The sequence below is a fragment of the Rhipicephalus microplus genome, chromosome X, assembly GCF_043290135.1.
Source record: "Rhipicephalus microplus isolate Deutch F79 chromosome X, USDA_Rmic, whole genome shotgun sequence".
Lineage (NCBI taxonomy): Eukaryota > Metazoa > Arthropoda > Arachnida > Ixodida > Ixodidae > Rhipicephalus > Rhipicephalus microplus.
Window position 1 is genome coordinate 316,944,783 of NC_134710.1, and position 21,554 is coordinate 316,966,336.

General features: G+C 45.4%; 1 protein-coding gene across 7 annotated transcripts in view; it reads right to left on the reverse strand.

The window, feature by feature from the left end:
• Positions 1–2,684: 2,684 nt before the first annotated feature.
• Positions 2,685–21,554, reverse strand: part of LOC119162101 (sushi, von Willebrand factor type A, EGF and pentraxin domain-containing protein 1) — a 398,489-nt gene continuing 379,619 nt past the window's right edge. For all 7 annotated transcript variants that reach the window (XM_075879537.1, XM_075879536.1, XM_075879535.1 and 4 more), the window contains 2 exons: positions 7,119–7,316; positions 2,685–3,025 (listed from right to left, as the gene is read on the reverse strand). In XM_075879537.1, the coding sequence (XP_075735652.1) occupies positions 2,781–3,025; positions 7,119–7,316 (443 nt within the window). In that variant the 3' untranslated portion in view covers positions 2,685–2,780. The remainder of the gene's footprint in view (positions 3,026–7,118; positions 7,317–21,554) is intronic.

The window sequence follows — 21,554 nt, forward strand, 5'->3', positions numbered from 1 at the left end:
ATATTCCCCATATAGAAGCACCGCCATCCAGCGGACAATCCAAGGAATAAACGAGAGGTGGCTCACGCACACTTTCTTACGGCTTGCGCTTCGGGTCTACTTCCCACCTTTAACCACCTCGACTTCATGGTATATACTAGTTCACTGTATTCATGGCACTGCCGCCCAACGCTCGCTAAACCTTTCTAAAACCAAGGAGGTTGCGTCCAGCGAGTATAACGTAGCACCCTTTTCCTCTCAGAGAGTGCACAATGGACATTCCAATGGCTGCTAATGGGAAATGGGAGACAGGAGAATTCGGCTTTCACTTTCTTACGGCTTGCGCTTCGTATCTACTTCCAACCTTTAACCACTTCTAGTTCATAGTATGTACTAGTTCATTGTATTCATGGCACTGCGGCTCAACGCTCGCTAAACCTTTCTAAAATTAAGGAGGTTACACCCAGTAAGTATTACGTAGCAATCCTTTCTTGTCAGATAGTGTTCAATGTACATGCCAATGGCTGATAATGTGGATTGCAGCGTGCGCGTTAACTAAAAGCCGAATGCTCCTGTCTTTCATTCCCCCTTAGCAGCCATTGGCATGTACATTGAGCACTATTTTTTATTGTTCAACAACGCACAGAAGAAGTTTCTCACCGGCACCACCTTGGAGGTCAAAATGTTATACTTGTTACATACTACAACGCCTACGAGGGATGAGCAGGTGCCGCTATAAAAAGCTTCGCCCCTAAAAAAAAAGAAGTTTCAAGGCATCAGACATCTTGCAAGGTTTTTGTTACGTGGGTGATGAGGCGGAAGGGTGCCAAGCGCCGCTCGTCCTAGGAATGAAATAGTCATTGTGCAATTTCTCACGACAAAGTGGTGCACCTACCTCATAGGAATGAAGCTGGGTGTTCTTCAAATATTTGTAATGGCGAATTTTGTGACGACGAGATGAATTCGGCGCGACGAAAGTCAGCTTTGCAAGTTTAAGGTGCGATATATCGATGGGAAACTGGAATGCCGTGAAGAATTCAATAAGATGAAACGTGCTCCATGATTACCAAATTTAAGATTTGTTTTACGACTCAAGATTCAACCAAGGTTCACCCCAGTCTGCTAATTTCAGTGTTTCTTTTCTTTTTTAACCCTCTGTGCGTCACCAGAACACATAAGTTCCACTTTTCCATCTGCGAAAATCTTTTCCTCCCACACCACCCGTTGCAATTAACACAACGTTAGGATTAGGAGCCTGCTGGTTGCGGGATCGAAGCTGCATTTTCAATGAAGGCGGAAATGCTGTAGGCCTGTGTGCTCAGATTTAGGTGCACGTTAAAAAAACCCCAGGTGGTTGCAATTTCCGGAGCCGTCCACTACGACGTCTCTCATAATCATATTGTGGTTTCGGGATGTTAAACACCACATATCCATCGAATCAATCAGGATTAGGATTATGAAGCTGTAGGTAGCCGGTGGATCTAGCCTTGCGAAATTTGCAGGTGATTTCTTCGCCTGGTTAGTGCTCTTAGAAAGTTGCGCGTAGCACAACGTGACTCAAGCGGGCGGGCTGTGTGCTATTCCGTACGCAGTGTTGTACCGGGCCTCTATCTCATTTCACCACGCCCCAACATAATCGTCACTCATCACCCGTCACTGCGAGGTCCGTAGCAGTAAAAAACTTCAAGAGAAGTCGCGATACCAGCTTACTCAAGATACAGTGACCATGCGGAAACACGATATCGGTTACACTGTCACGTGGCAAGCCTAAACGTTTTAGTGCCTCAAATCAACATTGCCGTTATGTTTTAAGCTCACGACACTTAAGTAGCCATTGGGTCACTCAAACCTTACCTAAGTCTTCGTAACAATGAGAAATTTTTTTACCACGCCTTCCAAGGCCAGATATAGTGTTACAATGACGTTGCATTTCGGTGAATGTTTATTTATTATTACTGAATTTTCTTCTTCTTGAAATAGATTGAACTTACCAACCGCAATGCCAGATAATTTACTCTTTACCGGTTTCTGAGAGAGGTGATGTTAGCTTCTAGTTATCACATGTATTTTGTAGCTTTGCGAAATAAGTTGGCCATTATGAAATGAAGAGTTTGGATATAAATAGAAGTGAAGCTTGAAAAGAGATCCGCAAAACTTTCGTCTTTTCACTTGAAAAGTGATACCCTGTGCCAATTTCTTCGGCTGTTTTATTCCAAAATACCTGTTCATGCAATCGTGAGATGGTGCCTTCTTGAGATAGTGGAACAGTGTTTTCCCACATTTTGAAAACACTCTCACGAGTCAATGGGACATATGCGTCCCACTTTTTTTTCAGTAGAATACCGGCTTGATTTTGATGAAGTTTGTTTCATAATTATTTGCAGTTTATATCAATTTACCACAGCCGCTTTTTGTGTACCTTTGTCTGAAGTACAGGAGAACCTAGAAACGGTCAAGAGCGAAGCTCTCTAGAACGAGGTAGAACATCAGCTGCCCGCAAAAGAACCCTCAACGCCGTTGCTTGTCATGCTTTGCTAAAAGCACCAAGCCGATGCTTATCAAGCACGCCCGACGATCTAGTGTTTGGGAACTGTAGAATGATCTGCAAAAGGCTGTGGTTCGACTGTACTTTGTCTACGCCAAGGAAAGGCCATCAGCCAGGAAGGAAGGCCACGTTGAGCGTCTAAGACCAAGAAATTTCGCTGTTTCTTAGGCTTTACACGGCAAGTGTAAACTTCTCCTTTTTTATTCAAAATTTTTTACTGACTTGGCACAATTACATTTATAATTGAATAGAAGCATCAACCACTCAGTACACGTTTATTCTGGCGTCGTTTCTTTGTAGTCTCCAGCTCGGGGACACATACTGGCACCACACGCTCTGACCAGCTTCGGCCAAGACAGATGATTCTCTCAACTCGGGGCTGCAGCCGAGTCCCATTGCTGCAGAAGAACATGAGGCTGTCGCCGAGTGCGTAAGAGCTTCTGCGTCCTACCACCATTGGGCCGTTGGGCCCGGTGTCGAAGTTGGCACATCCTTCGATACCTGCAAATTGTGGTTTATAGGATGAAGGCCAGCTAATAAACATAGACTGCGAGTAATTTCGGATTAGGTTAAACAATTCTAGGAATTTTTTTTCACGTGACACCATTCGAGAGTTCGTTTTTCAAAAATTCCGGTATCGGCGCCGTTAGTTGTCAGCGAAAAATAATTGTATTGTGTATGTCTGAAAAACCGAGTTAAATCCAAATAAAATAGAAGAATTTCCGGAAGTGATAAAGGATCGAACCCAGGCCGTCTGTGGGGCAAACAGGTGGTCTACCACACAACAACATGGCCGCTTGAAATTTAAGTGAAAATGACTTCCTCTGATTGCAGATGTTCATGCTTTGCAAACAGGCACGTCCTGCAGTGTATACATGTCGGCTTCACAATACTATGTCGTAGTAATATTGTGTGGTACAAGCGTACATTGCCATCGGGCGTCAGTATTATACCGACTTTGTGGTTTAAAGCAGGTAAGCCATTACAAATGGCACAGACGCAACTGAGCATATCTTGCTTAGACAACGTAGTGGGGTGCATAGCAAGTACGAAATGATTTCACACGTATATATAATTGCTTGTGGTTTAAAGCATGCTATTCCTTACACAGACTGCAGCCATACGCCGAAGCTTCACAAACACAAGCCACTTTTAACTTCATCGATTACCTAGTAGTAATCCACAAATTAAATTTTTCGAGTAAACATACAATAAATAATATGCACTAAATGATTGAAGTACGCTCAAGGGACAAGATGTCACTATCACGTGGAACTCTTGAAGGCGAAGCTTAAGGATCTTCCATTTATTCTTACTACGTGCAACAGAACCTTTTTCGTTTAGATTACAGACCAAAGCGGAAAACAATAACTGCCGAAAAAATAAATCCATATTTACTTGTTACAATCGTATATATGTGCAAGCAGGAATAATACACTGTCATGGCCAGAACCATGTGCGCACAAGACCTTCGGTCGAAAATGGCTTGTTTACTCAAAACACCTCGTCGTTTTTTTCTTCAATCATTGTCCCAAGCTTTCATCAGTTGTGTGACTGCCATAGCATTACTCCCGTTCATAAAGAGCATCGTCTCGATGCCGGACTGTTACACAGAGTGGCGAGTCCGCCAAGGAAAGGATGCGTGACTGAACGATGAACGATGAGCTTTGTTGTAGAGCTTCATCCGACGTACGTGAACGGCATCTGACTGGCTCGTGGATGCCGAAAACGACATAAGGTTGCTTCGCATTCAGAAGCACCTCGTAGGCAACGTCGCTCAGCCGTCGGGCGATCCTAAAGCGGCCAAAGTAGCGGCGCAAAAGCTTGTCTGGCCGACCACGTTGGCGGACTGGGGCCGCACTCAAATAACTTGTGGCCTGATTGCTATGATGGCTCGACGGTGGTGATTATATCGGTGGGCGTCGTTGTGTTGCTGATAACGTGTACGCACTCGTGCGAGCACCCGTGCTCCTTATTCGGCACGCGACTAGCGAATTCAGCAGCATCACTGGCAACATCGAATCAGTGAGTGGCTAAAAGCATCGCGTCCAACGTTTTGACAGATTACCGGCGATGCAGCAAGCGGAAAGGGGTGAAGCCGGTAGTTTCTTTCGCGGTGGTATTATGTGCGAAAGTAACGCACTATAGAAGTAAAGTGTCAATTTTTATGAAAGGGAACACGGGAACACGTGGCCTGCGCGCTTCGGCGGCTGCTGGCAGCGCGTTCAAGCGGGAACGAGAACAACCACAGTCTCTTTTCGCGTCATCTCGCGGCAAGCGAAACAATCCGTTGCTGATATGGAACCAGTGGCTACATTGCGACCCCCCCCCCCCCCCTCTTAAGGCGATTACCCTGGAGCCGGTAATCGCCTTGAAGGGGGAGGGGTTGCGATTTCGCCAGTCTATATCAGCAACGAATGGGTGTTTTGCTCGCCGCAAGATGACGCGAAAAGAGACTGTGGTTGTTCTCGTTCCCGCTTGAACGCGCTGCCAGCAGCCGCCGAAGCGCGCAGGCCGCGTGTTCCCGTGTTCCCTTTCATAAAAATTGACACTGCACATAGTCCCAGTATTTGTGGCAGATGTCAACGTACTTGGAAATCACAACTGCTATGGTTTTCTTTAGCCACTCTGTGAGTTCATATGCCTGGGGATGGTAAGCAGTGGCTTTTCGGTGAATGGTACCACTGAGGTGCATGATAGCGTCGGTAAGCTGTGCCGTAAGTGTCATGCGTCTGTCAGTTATAACCATTGCCAGAGCACCGTGGCGGAGTGCGATGCTATGTACAAGGCAAGTTGCTATGTCGATTACTAGGGCTTGTAGGAGAGCTTTCGTTTTAATGTTCGCGTGAGGTAGCCTGTGGAAACAGCAATCCAACGTTTACCAGCTCTCGACGTGGGGAATGGTCAGAGAAAATGTATGCGAACTTGCTGAGAAGGAATCGATGAAAGATCAAAGAGACGCAAAAGTCCAGCGGGACACACGGGTGGTGTATTGTGTTTTTGGCGGCTGGTAATGAAAACTCGAGGCAATATAAAAAACTGGTTTTCGCGCTACACTTTTGAAGAAAAACAAGAAAAACACAGGTATTGTACTACCTCTCTTTAAAAAGTGCAGGGCGAAAACCAGGTGGTACAAGCTACGGTTATTACAGTAGCTCGTCCTCTTTCATGGAGCATTACTAGCTCCTTGCTGCCTCTTTACTACCTACGTTAACAGACTGTTAAGTTTTGCAATTGTTAGTAACTTTTGCATACTTTTACTTACTTCGTTGTGTGAACCTCATTAGTATACGAACGAAACTATCATCGTTATGTATTGTGTAAAGTTAACAAGTAGATTACCTGTAAATATGAGTTTATAGCAGGACCGGACAATGGAAATGTGTACCGAATGAAGCGACACACACACACACACACACACACACACACACACACACACACACACACACACACACACACACACACCATCATTCGCGTCGACTTACGTGTAGTGTCGGTGTCACCGAGAGATGTCACGGTGGTTCAGTGGTATAAAGAAAATCGGCTGTATATATATATATATATATATATATATATATATATATATATATATATATATATATATATATATATATATATATATATACCTGCTATACCTGCTCACGGCTGCTTATTTTGGGGGCTAATTGTTGAAACTTGGGAGAGGTCTTTGCTCACCAGTGGGCGTGATGACGATGATGAACTGGAAGTTTTGCGCTCCAATTACGAGCCACGTTTCCTAGCAATTGAGAGCCCAGTTTGTTCAGAATTATTCTCACACTAGAAGCTGCTAGAGGTAGTAGTGATAAATTAATTTGCTGGCCAATTACGTGTGCCATGGGCTCAGCTGTGCTGTTTTTTATATATGATTTCACAGTGGCTCAAAACTCACTTGAATATATGTTGTGGTTCAAGTCTCTCGCTGTTGCTATGACGCGTGTATTCAGTATTTTTTATATGTCAGCATGCCACCTTTTTTTTCTATATAAGCTGCTTCATTTGAAACAGAGTAATGAGGCTTGCAAGTCACTGTGTACTGCCGAGCAAAAAGGACGTGACTGTCGACGTATCAAGCGTAAAGCACAATGTACTACATCAATATCTACCGTTGCGGATGTTGTAAAATGGCAGAGCTTCAAAATTGTTTTTCTTCTTAAGTACAAGGAGCCTGGTCAAGAATGAAGTTAATGTCTCGCTCACTCTCTTCTAGTATGCAATAAAACAAAATTGGGTTGTTTGTTTGAAAGAGAAAAAAAGCTAAAACGAGAAAGTAGTACTATAGATGGGTTTTCCACTGTCAGAGTGAAGACTTTATGAATACTATTGTTTAGTGTGCTTGTTTTGACAATATGCTAGAAAAACTAGTATTTTTACATGGCGACAGAAGAGCATCCTTTGAGTGGAAAAAAGTGTCCATCAGAGCGTACCATTTAGATGCAAAAGCATGTCTCCCCCCCCCCTCCCCATTTTACCAACCCTGCTTTCTCGGCCAGTTGTGCACATGCAAGATATGTGAACTTAGTTATGTGACTGACGTGGCAGTGTCATTTTCTCAAAATACAGCAAAATGACTTACATTTTACTTGCGGTGGGACGTGCCAAGAACCATTTTGGAGGCAGGTTACTGCGCTGTAATTTCCAACCAAAGTGTATCCATCGCTGTCACAAAAAGGCCAAAATGTGCTGTTCAATGGTGCTACTTCGCCCTTTGACTCAAGGACCAGTCCGTGAGAAACAATATTATAAAAGTCACTGAAGCGACACCCATCTTGCGCTGCAAAAGAGGCAAACAGAAAGGAAAAGAAAAGCAAACATCAAATTCATAAAACTGTTGTGGGTGTGATGGCTTACCGAAAAAGAGATATCCATTCAATGTCAATTTGATGTCGTTTTCCGGTAATAACAGCATTGAAAAAGTACCCTCAGTTTTCCATAGCATGTGCTGGGACTCCTATACATATATGTGCTACGCATATAATTTTATATAAAACTAGCAGATAATGAAGCCAATCATGGTAATAGGGAATGCTAATTGTGGTGTTTTCTGAAATTTTATTGTATAGTAATTAAGAAACAGATGTGAAGAAAGTAAAGTTGGCGAAAAGAGAACTTGTCTCTGGCAGGGACCAAACCTGCAACCTTCGGATAACGAGCCCGACGTCCTATCAACTAAGCTACAGAGGTGGTTGTCGTCTCGTCTTTATCGGTTATTCACGCACATGAAAACCTGGGAGTGTTACTGAACACTCGTAGGTATGTCAGCGAGTAGGGAACACACTTTCTTTTACCAGTTCTATTAAGCCCCCGTGTTACCTGATGGTGTGGTATGTCTCCAAATGTGTATTACAAGTACAACCATACGCTTAAGAAACAGTGCAATAAACGTACCCTATACCTTCCATGGCTTCATTATCTGCTTGTTTTCATAAGATTGTGTGAGGCAATAAAACGAGCACTCAGAATTTGCGTCTTTCAACTTTACACCTAAAGGTGTCCCAGACAATACTTTTAGAAGCTGTCTCGGCAAGTTTTTTTTATGCTAATGCTTTGTCTGGCGGCGGCATGTACACTTCTCCGGCGATTTCAGAAGTGCTCTCGGCACGTGCACTTCTTTTCTCTTCGCCGGGAGCTCACGCAGTTACAAATCTTCGTTACCGCTCAGCCGCATGAACATCTCAGAAGCCAAGGCAGCAGGGCGGCGGGATCGCAATGCAGCAGCAGCTCGGGCTAGTCGCCAAGACTCTGCGGTGACAAACCCGGGAGGCCGTAGCGCAGAGGACTCGCCGTCAAGCAAACCTGGAGCTGCGGGCCAGCGAAGCCATGTGAAACGGCTACAGTGTAGCACAGTCCTGGATACCAATCGAACCTCGTATGGTCACGCTCACCCTCAAAACAGGCCTTTTATGCAGATGCAAGCAGTTACCCCTCGTGCAAGCCAGTGCCATAACGGTACACAAGGCTCAAGGAGGAACGTAGTCTTCGGTAGTATACAAACACAGCCAGACGCACCAGCAGACATAGGTGTACGTGGTACTCAGTCACTGTAACAACGTCGACAACTTGTACCTGACCTATGCCAACGGGGTCCACCACTTCTACCACAAGACCTTCAACGAACACAAAGACGTGCTCGGCGAGTTTCGACGTTTCGAGCAGCACAGGTTGCTCACGCTAACGCAATGGAATCTTCGTGCCCTGCGAGAAGACGTCGACCGCTTGACCGACTTCACACTTGCTCTTAACATGTCGTACCTGAACGCTCACGTTGATGACATGGAACAAAATCCCGTCCTGCTTCACGGAGAAGCGGAGCCGACGTGCCCTGCTTCACGGTGACGTGGAACGATGGAAACATGCACATCATTGCATTCGTTGCAGTCGTCTGCACCAACGAAGTGAAGCGTCCTGCGGGTGGTGTACTTTCTAAAATAACATATGTTGTTTACATAAAATGTATATAGTTCATGCATCATAAATCAATCATCTTAAAAGGGAATGAGTCTCCGAGCTCATCATTGAACACCCTTCTTGCACTTTGCAAAAAAACATCACTTTTGTATATAAAATGTACATAGTTCATCAAAATGTATATAGTGCATTCAAAAGTAAATCAAATCCCATTGTGTAGGTAATGTATATTGAACAACGTTGTCACTCCTGTATAAGATGGTAGGAGATGTGTACGGAGGATTCGTGGGTTACCCGATCATCTCGGAGCAAGCTCCTCTAACATCAATCAGTTTGCAAATACGGCGGCGATATTTTTTTACGCATGAACCACTTTTTGTATTAACAGTGTCATGCATAAATAAAAATAAGTCCATGGTGACCAGTAGTATAGATTTGGATCATACAATAAAATTTTGTTGATGTGTAAAATTGAGCTTTCTAATATAAATACAAATGTCTTAGCCTGCATATTGTTTCCGTAATTAGTACTTAACTTTCTTGCCCACGTTCGGCTTGGAGTATATAATAATAATAATAATAATAATAATAATAATAATAATAATAATAATAATAATAATAATAATAATAATAATAATAATAATAATAATAATAATAATTAAAATAGTGATACGATTGTTTTATATTTTGAAAAAGTTTCTTTTTAAGTAAGAGTTTGTGGCATGGGAAGCGTAGTAAATGCTTTATACTGACAGTATTTCCATTAGCAACATTGCTTCGAGGGTCCTCCGGCCTCTTCATGTAACTACACCCAAAAAAATTGTGTAAGCCGATACTTTCTATAAAAATCTGGGCAATTATAGTGTTGTTAAACTACCCTGCATTGTTTCCTTCTGCATTAGTGGTTAGCTGTTTATATTTAGTCGAACATTTCCGGACCATATGCACTGCGAGTGCTCGGGATGAGACTCAATAAATGATGTGAAATAATTCAACAATTATTCGCCACCTACGCCCGGCTGCTTGAAAATAAGAGAATAAACTACTTTCAATACCGTATTTTGTTACCAATTGGTTCTTCACCATTCGCCAAAATTATTTTCGCCGTATCATAAGATCTCCTGCTTACTACGCGACTATGTGATGCCCCAAATCTGTGAAATCTTATGACGTTAAATGACTCCATCAGAGGCTGAGTCCGAGCTTGTTGGTACAGTGGCACTGTGAAATCGGTAAGCGAACAAGGAGACGGGAACAAGAGGATAACAAACAGAGTGCTCGGTGTGTCGCCTTGTTCCCGTCTTCGTGCGCTTACCGGTTTCATAATGGGAAAATGATGACTGCACACTGGCCTACGCCTTTATATGCTGAACAATGCCTATGCTTTTTTGGAATAATGACACGGTGTTTCTTTCAAAACGTAATTCAAAAAGGGTGCCCGCCGATCACTTTGGCTGCGGCAGCTTAGAGCAGCCGGAGACATGGACTCAAATGAGCATAACAAATATTTTCAATAGTGTAGGTGTGACAATGTTGAGCTGTCACTGCAACTGTGTGAACTCATCCTTGTTGAGAGAGAGGGAGAAATAAGCAGCGCTCCGCGTGTGCGCTTCTTTTTCTGTCCTGTTTAATTTGCACCGTACAAGTCAAGAGGAACTGAGACCAACTAGCCCGGCTGTCAATTCACTTTCGTTAGACCTAAAACCGTGGACCTCAGACATGTGACTTATCTAGCAGATCAAGTTGTGGGCAGCCTTAGATTTGGGTTTTCTTATGGGCTGAGTGCACACATTAATTCGTCGCTATGTTGCAAGTTGCCGCGATCACTGCAAGCTCATCAGCAACGCAACATGATAAGCAAGGCGAAGCATGTCTGTCTGTCTGTCTGTCTGTCTGTCTGTCTGTCTGTCTGTCTGTCTGTCTGTCTGTCTGTCTGTCTGCCTGCCTGCCTGCCTGCCTGCCTGCCTGCCTGCCTCTGTCTGTCTGTCTGTCTGTCTGTCTGTCTGTCTGTCTGTCTGTCTGTCTGTCTGTCTGTACATTTGTCTGTTGTCTACCTTAGTTTAAACGGCACCAAAGTGACCAAACGAGACTCCAAACGGCCGACCCAATCCACAGCGCCCACCAATATTGCTCAAGGTCCAGCGTTCATACTTGTGCGATTGTCAATTAAAAAGCAACTATTGCGCATATCTGAGGTATTATAACAACACACCAATATTATGTATGTGTATTTTTACTCAAAAGGCATAGATAAGTAATTTTAAGGATCGTAGCCTTTATTACGCTGTGCTGGCCATGCAACGCTTGCACAAAACGGCAAGTGTTTCCATCGCTTTGCAAAGACGACACGGTGGTGGCACCTACCCGTTGCCTTTCGTTCTACACTTTATCACTTTATAGACGGGCGCGCACGGTGCGTGCCCCGTTTTCCAGGATAACTGCTAGATGGCGCTCATGTCTCCCGTGTGACGTGACTATGCGCTCGTTCGCCTCCGCTGCACGCTCGAGGCACTATAACGCAGCGCCTACGGAATACCATTCACCGATTTTCTTGCACAGAACAACGAATAACCGTTTTGTTCACTCTCTCCAGACGCAACATTATCGTTTTTCGACGACATTTGCGGTGTAACGTGCAGATACGGGGCCATTTTTTAAAACACCAAATTGTTTTATGCTGGGGTGCACCACGGCTCCACTGGCACACTTTTGTCACGGAAGTGACGTTGGAAAACAAATACTTTAAAATTGCAAAAATAAAAAAACTACAAATCAAGCACCTGCTGAACGGAATTGAACTAGCAACCTCCCGTTTACCATCGCGCGGCGCTAACCACTACGCCACAGAGCGCACGTTTTTTTGAATGAATATGGCAAGTCATTTATACACACCACACACTGTTTGGCAGTCCTCAGAGTTTGGAAACTTTGGCACGTTTTCATTATCAGTGGCGAAATGGCGTCACAGGCTCTTGTTGGACAAGCGTTAGAGCGATGGATAAAGCCCCTAAAACTTCGCAAAGTAGCGACGCTCTCCTCCTCCGCTCTCGTTTCTCCTCGGTCTCCTCTCCTTCGCACTCTCCCTTCGAACGTGGCGGCACTTGCCTTGCTACTGCGCAGCAGACGCCCGTTTGCGGATAGAGCGCTTGCTTGCTAAGAAACGTGCTGAGAGCATTCGCGTCAGCCGTCTATTTCATCCTAAAATTATCTAAACAAGTTTAATATTGACCCATGATATTTCTGTGCAGCGCCGTATCGGGTATACAATATTGTAGCGATGGTGCAGAGCACAGACGAGCGTAACAAATGATTACTGAATAAAAGTGAACCTGTGCCCACAACTCAGACTGTGGTCGTAAAACTACGAGTCAGCTGAACAGCAAAGAGACGATCAGCTGTTTTCTTCTTTCACTCCGTGAGAAGTGCAAGCGAATGGCGCATACAAGCTGGGTCTGCCCGGGTGGTCGTGTCGTGATGGTCTCTGCGCGGTTCATCAATACAGAGTGCATGCGTTGTGCCCTGCGTGCATGGTCATGGGCACGTTAATGTAATAGGGTCAAGTCACGGGCATACATCTGAAGTGCACTCACAATTACTGTTAGCGGAAGCAACACCTCGCACTGACGTTCGACGCGGGACGGTGACATCGCCGACAGCCAATTTAGCACTTGGGGAGGCCTCTCAGTCTTTCACCTCAGTAATGCTCCAGAAGACATGAATTGTTTATAGTTGATAAATTCGAACATCATTGATTGTTCCGTTAAGTGGTTAGACGCACCGACCATATTCCGCCAGTGCGCCTTGTGGACGTACCTGACATACGAACTATAGGCCGAAAGAATGCGCTAGCGAATGCGTGAACTGGATGCTTCGCGAAAGCTCCAATCATGGATATAAACCTTCACATATGAAATAGCCCGTGAACCATTGCCGAAATGGCACGTATACGTGAAGCTCTTAAACGATGAACGCATGACCAATGACTCGGTAGCTGCCTTCGCATTGCACGTCCTCCAGCTAATCGGCCAACGTAAAAGAACCAAAGCAAGCAATTTGTTCTGAAATATACGAACACACAACGAAAAACCAATGGAGAATACCAATCTTGATATGAGTTTTCAGACTCCAGTTTTGTGTATTCAAAACAGCAGCGCGGGAAGTTTCGCAATCATATTTTCGGTCATATTTCCACGTGCATGCTAAGCGTGCAAGCCAGAACCAAGAACTAAAATCAGTTAGCGCAGAACGTCAAGCAGAAATGAAAACCATCTATTGTAAAAAAAAAGAAAACAGACTGCAGAACCGTTAATGGAACTTGAAAGGGAGTCGGCCAAGTACTGTAGAATTAACTGCGACGTTCTACGGCGTTAGAGTGAGCATCGAATCAAGCAAACCTCGACGCATACTCACAGTGAGAGACTCGCAAATTACTTGATAAAGTAATGTCTAAAATGTCAGCCTAAAGTTCACGCTTCCGTTTCTATGCAACCACGTTTTTCGTAGCAACTCGTTGCACTTAACTGGTGGTATCATCAAGAACTTTCGGCTATGACTAGACTTGTTCAGGCATCGGAAGGCGCAACGGCCACGCGTGGTGACCAAGAGCGACGTCATTCTTCGGTGAAAAGTATTCCACAGAAGAACGCGTGTGGCAGGACATGTCGGTATCGGTCAAAACAGATGCGCTGTATACCGCCGAGTGCGCGCTTCGAGAGCATATATATATATATATATATATATATATATATATATATATATATATATATATATATATATATATATATATATATATATATATATATATATATATATATATATATATATATATATATATATATATATACGTGACGTTAAACAGGCTAATAAAGAGTGTACCACACTTGCCGCCATGGCTATTAGTGGCGCTGACTGACACTCCCACGTTTAAATTGACATAGATACCCAATAAAGTGGCTGGGGGGATGGCTGTCGTGGTAGCTCAGTGGTAGAGCATCGAACGCGTTATTCGAAGGTCGCAGGTTCAGATCCTGTCCACGGCAAGTTATCTTTTACCCACTTTTCTTTCTTCTCATTTACATTACAATTGGCCTAATAAATTCCCCTGTACCTTCCTTGGCATTATTGTCTGTTAGATCTCATTATATTGTGTAAAAACACGAAAAACGAGCCCTTAACTATACACTTGTTTCCCATATATATATATATATATATATATATATATATATATATATATATATATATATATATATATATATATATATATATATATATATATATATATATATCACGGCTCAGTGCCGAACAAAGGTGGTAGTCGCGAGCGGCTGTAAACGAAGGCTGTGAGCAGTCCCACGTGACCGCATCTGGCGTGGCGAAAGCCTCGGAGAGGTTTGGGGAGGGAGGAAAGAGAGGAGGCGCGCGTTTCACTACAGACATCGCTACTTTGCGAACTTTTAGGGGCTCCAGCGTTGGGCGCGCTTTCAAGGTCGTCACCTCCACAAAGCGGCGCCTGCCCGGAGCACGGTCTCTCCATCTCCGGCCCACGCGCCTATCCAAGACGGCAAGAAGGTCACCTCCCACGCCGACGTGGCCACGTTTGCGAAAGGCGCATGGTGTTGACGCACGACGCACGAAGAATCGGGAAAGTTGTTCGCGCTTGCCCTGTGCATTCATGTGTGCTCGTTTATTGCGTCTTTCTGTTTAAACAGCACGCTTTGTAGAGCTGTGAAAGTTGTTAGTCCGCGATCGTCCTGTGTATGCTCATTTCGTGCGTGCCTTCTGCTTAAGCTGTGCGTTGCAAGTTTCAGGCTACTCGCCGTTCCTTACGAGACTGCTGTTTGTTACTGTTGCTGAAACAATGCACAATAAACGCTCAACTATCTCTGTAAAGACACGTTTCACGCTTGTGTTAAACCAATTACCATATATATATATATATATATATATATATATATATATATATATATATATATATATATATATATATATATAGAGAGAGAGAGAGAGAGAGAGAGAAGAGAGAGAGAGTGAAATAAGCTTGGATACAGGGCAACGATAGTTGCCGAATTTTTGCGGCCTATACACGCTCATGATCATGGTGAGAGGTTTCGGGTCACAGCACATTACGCCGAGTTAGAACACCTGAGCCGTTAGAGAGGCAGTTGATCAAAATGTGTGTGCTGAGGTGATTGTCGATGATAAACGTTCAACGTTCAAGCAGCAAGGTTCAACGAATACATTCATAGTGTTTTTTCTAGTCAATCTCAACAGTAACGTCAGAGCCTCAAAAGTGGGCATGAAAATTCTACCCTTATTTGAGAAGGCGCTGTTGTTTATCTATCTTGTTAAGTTTAAAGAGAATATCGTCAGCAGGGCCTGACAACATACAAAACCCCCTTATTCATCGGTATGCCAAAGTGTTTGCGAAATTTCTTGTCATTTTTGTTGCATTTCTGTCATCAACTAACATTCATACTGACTGGAAAGCTGCTCAAACTGTTCCTGTTTCCAAGTAGACGACAGCATGTTATTAACAAACTATCAACCAATCTTATAGACGTCGTCATGTTGCGAAATTCTGAAGCATGCCATCGTGAATTACATAAAGAAGTTTTAACTGACAGTAATGTATTGACACTGTTTCAATATGTTCTTATAAAGGGGCTTTTTACTGTCATCAGGTTGACAACAGTTGTTTATAGCTTCGCCTCAGTTCTTGACAGGTATGGTCAGGTTGATGTTATTTTCTAGGCATTAAGAAGGGTTTTGATCTTGCATGTAGTTCAAAACTAATCTTAAAGCTTCAAACTTTAGGCATACCCGATTTTATGATTTCCCGGGATGCAACATATTTAAACGACCGAGTACAATTTGTAAGTACTGATGGTCATTACTCGCAGCAGCTATCAGGAACATCATTGTACCACAAGGAAGTGTCATTGGTCTGACTTGCTGATGATTGGGTGCTATTTACTAAAGTGAAATGTTAAGAGGATCAATTACTCCTTAATTATGATAAATAAAAATTCATACATGGTGTCAGCAAAAGATGTGGTGCTTTTCGGACTTACTCATGAAATATATTTTGCACTTAGGGTTCACTCAGGCTCAATCTCATCATAATTGCGCTCAAGTAAACCCAGGCTCAGTAAAATTTGTTACCACCGGACTCACTCGGACTCACTCACCAAAGTATTGGTCACCCGGACTCACTCAGACTGACGATTCGGTGTGAGTTTGAGTGAGTAAGTGTGCTCACGAGCCCATTAGTTCACAATTTAACCTTTTCCCCCACAGCGTCAGAGCTCCTTAACAGCAATATCTTGTTTAATCTGGGCTCGACGCCCTTCCGTGGTGGTCTAGTGGTTAAGGTACTCGGCTGCTGACCCGCAGGTCGCGGGATCGAATCCCGGCTGCGGCTGCTGTATGTATGATGCAGGCGGAAATGTAGGCCCATGTGCTCAGATTTGGGTGCACGCTGAAGAACCCCAGGTGGTCGAAATTTCCGGAGTCCTTCACTACGGCATCTCTCATAATCATATGGGGGTTTTGGGGCGTTAAACTCCACATATCAATCAATCTGGGCTCTACTTGGCAACTTGTGATACCATTTAATACTCGTTATCAGTCGTTGCAATCCAGCAAACACATTCTTATCGAAAGAGAAGACTGACGAGACAGGTTTATCAAGAACTTCTCTTGAAAGACTAAAATAGATTGCGGGTGGGGGGGGGATGTAAAGACACCTCTAGCATCTGATCAATTTAGATTGAACTGCATACAAACGCTAGTGCGTTAAAATATGCGTGAGTGGACGTGAGTATAAACGCGAGCTTGCATAAGGCCTATAGTAAAGGTGAAGTTGAGTGGTTAACACTGTGAACGATGAGATATGCTTCTTAAAGGGCCCGCGAACCACCTACTATATTTTTCAAGCATTTCAAGTAATCTCGCGCATCTTGTGCAGAATGCTATTGCGATCAACGATTCCGCACGTGGCAGCGCTACGAGCCGCCGGCACGCCGAAAATTCCAAGAAACAATTCCTCCTTCTTTCCGAGCCTTTCGGGCCTCCGCGTGACGCGCCGTGCCACATCTCTCATGCACCGAGCCAATGCAAAAATGTTGTGACTGGTCGAGTGAGAGCCTACGACTTCCGGTCAGTCGGCAAGCCGCTGCCCGCTCTGCTTGTTGTTGTTCGTCGTGTTGCCCGCCCGCATGGAACACGTGCGGGGTACGGCATGTCTCCGTACAGATCCATCACGTTGGCAATCCTTGGAAGGCATGCGCGCAACGCAGGTTCCATACCGGCACGATTACAGCAGCCACGGTTTTCTAACAAGTATGCAACAAACAGAGTGGCAGCAACCGGAAGTAGACTGCGTTTCAAACAGCGCGTCAGCGACGACGTATGCCACACGAGATTGGGAAGGCATGGAAAGGGCGCTCAGCGAGAGGGCAAAACGGTGTGGGAGAGGAACCAGCGGAGGGAAGCGCAGAGGACAGCGAAAGGTGTGGTTGTCATGGTTTCAATAATTAAACGCAAACTCAGCTATTACTGCACCGTTTCAAAAAATTCTCACGGCTCCGTGTTCGTTGTACAGTCGTGCACAATTTTTCCACCACACCTGAATTTCAACCTCTGGGTGGTTTACGGGCCCTTTAACGCCCAGAAAACTGTTTTCGTGAAAAAGAAGCTATTGCCGCTCTTTTTTGTACCCACTTGAACCAATCCCACTTGTTGGAGTTTCAAACCAGATTGATATGATTGATATGTGGGGTTTAACGTCCCAAAACCACATATGATTATGAGAGACGCCGTAGTGGAGGGCTCCGGGAGTTTCAAACCAGTAATACCCAGGTGCGACAATACCAAACACTTTGAAATGTAATTTACAGATATGGAACATTTGTGCGTCCTCCTTCCAAAAACGGTGCTTTCTCAGACATAAATTAAGACAACCCCCAGCTCAGGCAAAATGGTTAGCATATTTGTAACTTATTAGACCAAAGCTTGAATGCAGTGCAGTTGTTTGGTAGTGTTGTGCCTCGCCCAAGTTCCACGTGGTCTTCGCGGCCTGCTGGCACCTGGCAGCTGTTGATGAGTCAACCCTGCACCGGGACGGCGACGGACGCGGACAATCGGGAAAAACCACGTCGCCGGCTCCTCTTGACACAAAAGTCGTTGGCCAAGCTTTTGTCAGCCGCCGAGAGCAACACTCCGAAGCAGCGTCGACCCAGCAGCTGTACGGGGTATTCTGCCTTGCTTGAGTCAACCTGGCTGCATCAGGGAGCGACTTTGCGCATGGGATTCCACGTCATCTCACTGTGGTGCCACGCTGGCGCGTGGGGTCTCCCTCACCAAACAGCGAACTGGGCATGCCTTGCCCCCTTTCCTAGGTTCAGAGGGAGGCGGTGTTTGGCTTTCCCTCTTCGGGGCCGGAGAGGAAGACGACGATCTCATTGGAGTATCCTGCGCATAAATTATCTTTGCAAGGGATCTTGGGAAGGCGGACGATGTATAAAAAACGCTAGCGCAGAGGCGCTCGTGTGTGATTCTCTTTTCATGTTGTACCACGCTACCATGTAAATACTGTATATAAACATTTTTTTCTCCTTCTCCGGCTTCTCTACTCGTCCTCTCCGGGGACTCGGATGGCCCGAGTCCGCACCACGCTACACACGGGCGCAACAGTGGCTGGCAGCTTATGGGATTCGCCTGCGTCGGCTGCATCGAAGTGGTGAGTGCCGCGTGTTTGCTCTTCTTTTCGCCAGACTCGTTAGCGCAGATGGTCGGTAACGTGGTAGGGTGATTGTGGTAAATTTTGATTCGCAGACCAAGAATTGGGTGGCTCGTGGGCAAAATTACCTTAGAAGAGAAACGGTGTGCATATCTAAGATGGAGAAGTTTAAGGTCCAAGAACTCCTCGAAATTTGTCAGGAGCTGAATATTTCGGTCGGCTCGGTTAAAAGAAAACAACAAATTTTGGAGCACTTGGGAAAAGAGGAAGTGAGTTTAGAAGAGGCCATTGAGGCCAGAGAAACCATTTTGGCAAAGAAAGAGGAGCGTGAGCGCTTAGCCCGTGAACAGAGAGAGGAGGAAATAAGGAGGGATCGCGAGGATAAAGAACATGAAATCCGTCTGAAAGAACTGGAGCTTCGTATGTCCGTGGGAAATCGAAATTCAGGGGGTGGAGAATCAAAGATAAAGGATCTAATCCCCACCTTCAAGGCGGGTGACGACATTGCATTATACCTCGTGCATTTTGAGCGAGCATGCGAAAATGCAGGGTTTAGTAGGGAGACTTGGCCACAAAAACTGATATGCGTACTACCAGGCGAAGTGTCCGATGTTATCGCAAGAATGAATAAAGAGGACTCCGAGGTGTATGACAGGGTAAAGGCTGCATTGCTACGAAAATGTCGCCTATCGACAGAGGCTTTCCGCCTGCGGTTCAGGCACTCTAAGAGGGGCAACGAATCTCATTCAGACTATGCCTACCAAATTAGAGCCAACTTTGAAGAATGGCTCAAAAGCGCGCAAGTCTATGGCAACCATGACAAGGTCATTGAGTTGATGGTACTTGAGCAGTTTTACCGGGGAATTCCCGAGGAGGTAAGGCTTTGGGTGCAGGATAGGATGAAAGACGTAGACATGAACAGGGCAGCAGAACTCGCCGAAGATTACTGCTCACGCCGTAGTCTCCGCAGTACACCACGAACTTCGGAAAAAAATGAAAAGGTAGAAAGCTGGTCGGGAAACCAGGGACGCAAGAGGTTTGCAAGAAATAACTGGAAACCCGAGAATTCCAAGTTATTAGACAGTCAGCAGGGAAAGGACAGTGAGGGGACTAAGGCGGCACCTTCATCAGGTTCAAAGGCGCCGGGTGACATAGCGCATGCGTTAGAAGCGCGGAAGCCAGTTGTTTGCTACAGCTGCGGAGAAAAGGGCCACATGGCCAGGAGCTGTAAGAGGCACATGGCATTTGCCACAATTCAGGAGTCAGAGGATAGCTTAAAGCTGTTGAAGCCTTACATGAGGACACTCTCAGTGAACGGCCGAATGTGTAGGGTATTGAGGGACTCGGCGGCCACAATGGATGTAGCGCATCCAAGTTGCGTATCTTCCGAAGACTATATAGGAGAGTGTGCCTGGATTCGGCAAGTGGCAGAAAAGCAAAGCGTCTGCCTACCGATAGCGAGGGTTGTAATCGAGGGCCCTTTCGGCCAATTGTGTACGGAAGCAGCAATTTCAGCCAACCTTCCGGAGCACTTCCCTTACCTATTTTCAAATAAGTCTGAGGAAATGTTAAAAACACGTGGAGAATCATTTGCCACCGAAATAGCTTGCATGGCCCTTACCCGTTCGAAGGCGCGCGAGCTGACGCAACAGCTGAGCAGCTCACCCTCTGGGGAACAGACGTCCGAGGGCAGTGTAGGAAAACCTGAGGTAGTTGCGACGGAAAATGAGTCTGCCATGCGAGTTGTCGAGACGGAAACTGGGGCTATGGTCGGCAACAGCGAGGAAATATCTCTAACGCCCGAAAACGAGGACTTGGTGACAGGCTCGGTGTTAACACCCGCGTCCACCAGTTGGTGTCAGCTAGCCAGAACCGACCGTGCAACGCTAGTGGTCGATCAAAAGGCGGATCTCGCACTCTCTATGCTGCTAGATGCCATACATAAGGAAGGTAACTCTAGAAAGAACGTTTCGTTCTACACCCAAAACGAGGTGTTGCATCGCAGGTATGAGAACGCTAAAGGGCGGGTCTACAACCAAGTGGTAGTTCCACTAAAATACCGGCGGAACATTCTCGACCTGGCCCACAGCAACGCCTGGGCGGGCCACTTAGGTATAAAGAAAACGAAAGCTAAGCTGGCTCAGGAGTTCTACTGGCCCGGGTGCTGGAAGGATGTAGAGATGTTTGTCCGTGAATGCGACACTTGTCAGCGGATAGGAAAATCAACAGACAAATGGAAGGCACCAATGAAACTAGTGCCAATAATCACAGAACCCTTCCGTCGGCTCGTGATTGACATCGTGGGGCCTCTGCCTCCATCTAAATCAGGATATCGGTACGTCCTGACCGCGCTGTGCGTTGCCACCAAGTTCCCGGAGGCAATCGCACTGAAAGAGTTGAGTTCAGTATGCGTGGTGGACGCATTGTTGTCTATTTTTTCTCGGGTGGGTTTTCCCTCGGAGATACAGTGTGACAACGGAAGTGTGTTCACAAGCTGCCTTACGACTACATTCCTAGAACGCTGCGGGATAAAAATCGCGCATAGCTCTATTCACCATCCACAGTCGAACCCTGTGGAACGCATGCACTCGGTCATGAAACGCGTTTTGCGAGCTTTGTGCTTTGAGCATAAAAGTGACTGGGAGGGGTGTATACCAGCTGCGATGTTTTCTCTGAGGTCGGCCCCACACGAGAGTACGGGTTTTAGTCCGGCTGAACTTGTCTACGGCAGGAACTTGAGAGGTCCGCTGCACTTGATACGAGAGTCATGGACTGGATATGGGGAGGACCCTAATGTGGTTTCCTATGTACTGGATTTATTGGGGCGACTGGGGACTACACGCGAAGTGGTGGAGAGCAACATGC